Source organism: Electrophorus electricus, chromosome 3, assembly GCF_013358815.1.
Source record: "Electrophorus electricus isolate fEleEle1 chromosome 3, fEleEle1.pri, whole genome shotgun sequence".
Taxonomy (NCBI): Eukaryota; Metazoa; Chordata; class Actinopteri; order Gymnotiformes; family Gymnotidae; genus Electrophorus; species Electrophorus electricus.
This window is the reverse complement of record NC_049537.1, coordinates 23,324,056-23,328,202: the sequence shown is the minus strand read 5'-3', so window position 1 is coordinate 23,328,202 and position 4,147 is coordinate 23,324,056. Positions and strand designations below refer to the sequence as shown.

Here is a 4,147-nt window from a genome sequence, read left to right as displayed (position 1 = left end):
AACGTATATGTTAACCTTCATTACATTAGACCCATTTAACAGTATTATGAACGGTGAACAAACACCCACACCCTTCACCTATTATTATGTGCAGTATGGAGTCCAATTTAAGTGCAGTATCAGATCTTTAAGACACAGACAGCTGCATAAGGCCCAGTACATCTTTTGGGAGACTCTCCATGAATAGGCAAGAGTCCTGTGTTGTCTGGCAAAAGATGACAACAAAGATCTGCTTGTCTAATGTCATAACTAATATGTATGAACCAGTGCTGCAGAAAAGCACAGCTGGCTGCCCCCCCCCCCCCACTTTTTCCCTTCCTCTAATCTAGTCCCTAAATCAGATCATAATTTAGGCAGCATTGTACTCCACATGGCACTGAATGTACATAGAGCAGACAGCCAGGTGTTGTGTTTTTCCGGTCCACGGCAACCACCTTTCAGGAACTCCCTCTGGGTGGGCTGGTTTGGAGAATAATGTCCACATCCTGTCCAGTTTAAGAGGATGCACAGTCTTCATCTCCAGCACTTGAGAGGAGAGCTCCAGAGGGGTGCATGCAGCACATACCCCTCTCTTTCTTCCTCGCTTACTTATTTTCTCTCTCTCTCTCTCTCTCTCTCACACACACACACACACACACACACACACACACACACACGCACAGTCACTTGTTCTGACCCCTACTGCTGGTGAGATGCTGGTGGGTCTGAGTCGGGCCCTGCAGCACAGGAGTGTGAACTGGCCCAGGGTCATTCTGCAGAAGCGAAGGTGCAGCATCTATAGCAAGCCACCCAAGAGCAAGATTGGACCCGGGGTAAGTGAAACAGCTTTGTTGTTATTGAAAGATTCCTCATTTCAACTGACTTAAACAGTGATGATATGGTTTTAGAAGAGTCTAGGTAGCTACCAGTCAGAATGAATTTGAGTATTGAGGTTTATCCTATTTACATTTTAATACTCTATCAGTTTGCTAAAATGCATTTTAGCAAATTGCATTTGTAGTGCTTGTTGGACTAAACTCAGTTTAGTGTAAAGGAGCTGCTTCAGAATTTTATACATTAATGGCACATTAATTAACTTCAACAAGGATGAAGATGCACCATTGCCCTAGATTTATTTTTTTTAATCTACATGGTACTATGTGGAATATAACATGACATGTTAAAGATTATTTTATTTTAAAAATAGTTATCATAAAAACAGATCCAATAAAATCATCAGCATTGATTATTTCACACATTACTGTGAATTACATATTTTATGTAGTGTTGAAAACATAGTCCTGCAATCTATATGTAAAATTGTACATAATATGTTTATTTTACCTCAGACATACTTGTTTACAATAACCATCTTATCAAGTCCTTGATTATTTGATTCAGGTATCTTTGGATCTAGAAGAGAATAAAATCTGTGACATAGAGGCCAGTGGGTTTGATTGCATATACAATAATTAGTGTTCAAGTACTTTGAGAACAAACTGTCACAATTCCCAAGATTAATGAGCTGACATAAAAGCACAATAAACATTTAACATAACACCAAAAAAGGCAATCTTTTTAGTTGTTTTATTCAGAACAAGTTAAAAAGTATATTGCATTTTTCTGCATATGATAATGTATTGGTTTCATTTACAGTATTTAGCTGACGCTTTTATCCAAAGCGACTTACAATTCTGAATGTATACAGTTCAGTTGAGGGTTAAGGACTGTAGTTATTACTGTTCATTTGTTAGGGCAATGCCTCATTTACCTCTCACTGTTCTGGTTTCCCCACAGCAAAGTTTCTTTGTCATGTCAATGTTTGCTATTGCTCTCCTGACTCCAGCCGGCTGGATTCTCCACCATATCCCAGAGTACCGGACGAGGCGCCAGCCTCCACCCACCTGAAGACAACAGCAACCAATCAGCAGCCAGCAACCACATGCTAGTAGAAAATACTGGCTGCCTCTAAAGCATTATTCACCACATTAATAGTAATACTACATCAAATAATGAGATACATAATAAGGGTAAATGATAAAATTACAAAATATAGGAAAAAAATATTCATTTGGAAAGATTAATTGGTTTCATCTCACTGATTTCACTGTTCAGTGGTGTTTAATGCCTTAGGACTGTGGCCCCTAATGCCATTGTAGTGGATGCTTCCATTGGCACTTACCATGTGAAACATTTGCACATTTTGTCCTGAAATAAATACAGTATTCTCTGCCTTGTTGCCTGACATTAATTTGCAATTATCTCATGCTGTAAAAACAATATGCATGTCAAATGTTTTTTGCAAAACTATAATGTTTTGTGGTCCAAGCTGGCACATAACATTATATCTTTTGGTTAGAGAAAAACCAGCATTCTGATATACTCAGTACGCTGATGTTTGTCAAGGTCAGGCTCCATCCAAGATTTATGGGTGAAGAGTTTTACTGACAGTGGTGTTCCAAATGCAGTACATGTTATTGAGTAGAGGGAAGGCTTTAAACGCATTAAGGTACACACATATAAGAATGATGAATAAGTCTGGACCCAGTGGTGGGTTCTTCAGGGGTAAGGGATTAATGCTATCAATAAACAACTTGCTTAAAACAACTGTTTTCTATAGTTAAAATACCAAATAAAAATCAAAACAACTGTTATACAGGTGTACAGTGAAGTACATTTGGTACATTATTTGGCACTGGCTCTACAGTGTGATCCATTAACGCTCCCATTTTAAGGTTCGATGCTGATGCCAATGTTCAGCCCAAGGATAAAACAATATCATCTTCAGATGGAAGAACGTAAGCCCCTACAATCTTGCAAAACCAGGAACTGTGTGCTCTGAGAAAGAGCTCTGTGTATTTTTCCAGGCTCTCTTGATTATAGAAGGGCAGGGGATAATGATTTATTATCATTATCTATTGCAGTGCACTCATTACTTTAAATAACCATGTTTGTTAATCAGATCACCTGCAGAGATTAAAATGAACAGCACAGAATTGCAAGATGCACACTTCATTTTTGAGAAAGCTGAACCAGATGTATTTTCATCTTCTTTCCATCGCTACATTAAATGTTAGGTGGCAGTATGTGCTTCTTGGTCTTTTTGGCAGGATGAGAAAGATCTTTTATGGAGTAACATGTAAATAGACTACAATACTTTCTCCAGTACAGACTTCATTTCCTGTTATGCCCATGGCTCAGGACATAATGTCCTTTTCCTCTTGACTAATTATAATAAGTTGTTCCTGTTACAGAAGCGCAGGAGTGTGTTAGGCTACATTTAGGATTTGCACTTCTGCATATCTAAACTAACATTTGATCATGTTCTTTTAACACTAAACAAAAGTCATTATATCATTGCATCATTCCTAAAGCCTAGTGTTTAGTTAAGCATATCTTTGCTCTTTTCTGAATGATTCTCTATTAGTAGAGAATAATATTTATTTGTGGCCCCATAGCCTAGTGAAGTTTATTGTCCTTGGGTAACATTGTCCTTGGGTGACACTGTCCTTGGGACAGCCCTTGTGTGTGTAGTGGGATTTCGCAGAAATCACTGATTCATTAAGGCGTACGCCCAAGAAAGGTAATGATGATCACATGTGAATAGTGCTAAGGTAGCCTGGAAGTCTTTCCTGTGCTTTGCACTTCTGTTACATTAATTTATCAGATTTTACAGATGCAAACATTGTTACTACCACAAAAAAGTGTATACAATCATTTGGATGATTGTAACATTTCAGATTCTTCATTCATGTTCACAGTTTCCCTCTTCTTTATTCTATTTTTGTTATGGTTAGATGAGATCATGTAAGTCAAGCATCTGACATACATACTATTCACTAAACATTCCTGTGCAAGGTAACATATATTTTTCACCCTTGTATACACTATGTAATGTATATTACACAGTAATACATTACTGTAGGCATTGAAGATATAGGTAATATCCTACATATAATACTCTTATTGTTTTTATGTAGTACTTGTCTTTCTTGAGTGGGCAAAAAATAATTGTTTATGGTCTTAGCACTTTCTATGTGGTCATTAGCTATACTCAGGGCTTTGAGTTTGTCTTCTACTTCACAATCCATCATTCTTCTAATATCCGTCTTTTTCCTATTTACTCTCTGTGCTTTGACGTATGAAAATAATATACTTTATAAAGTAT

At 37.4% G+C, this 4,147-nt stretch overlaps 1 protein-coding gene across 1 annotated transcript; it reads left to right on the top strand.

Annotated features, from left to right (window-relative positions):
• The first annotated feature begins 606 nt into the window (after positions 1–606).
• On the top strand, positions 607–2,211 carry si:dkey-85n7.8 (cytochrome c oxidase subunit 8A, mitochondrial). Its single transcript, XM_026999048.2, has 2 exons — positions 607–812; positions 1,777–2,211. Exons 1-2 carry the CDS (start codon positions 693–695, stop codon positions 1,885–1,887), a joined length of 231 nt encoding a protein of 76 aa, XP_026854849.1. The 5' UTR covers positions 607–692; the 3' UTR covers positions 1,888–2,211.
• The last annotated feature ends 1,936 nt before the right edge of the window (positions 2,212–4,147 follow it).

Excerpts from the sequence above, each read along its gene's own strand:
- si:dkey-85n7.8 (XM_026999048.2), top strand. The coding sequence starts at position 693 with ATGCTGGTGGGTCTGAGTCGGGCCCTGCAGCACAGGAGTGTGAACTGG. Across the intron at positions 813-1,776 it reads AGAGCAAGATTGGACCCGGG|CAAAGTTTCTTTGTCATGTC; the intron begins GTAAGTGAAACA and ends GTTTCCCCACAG.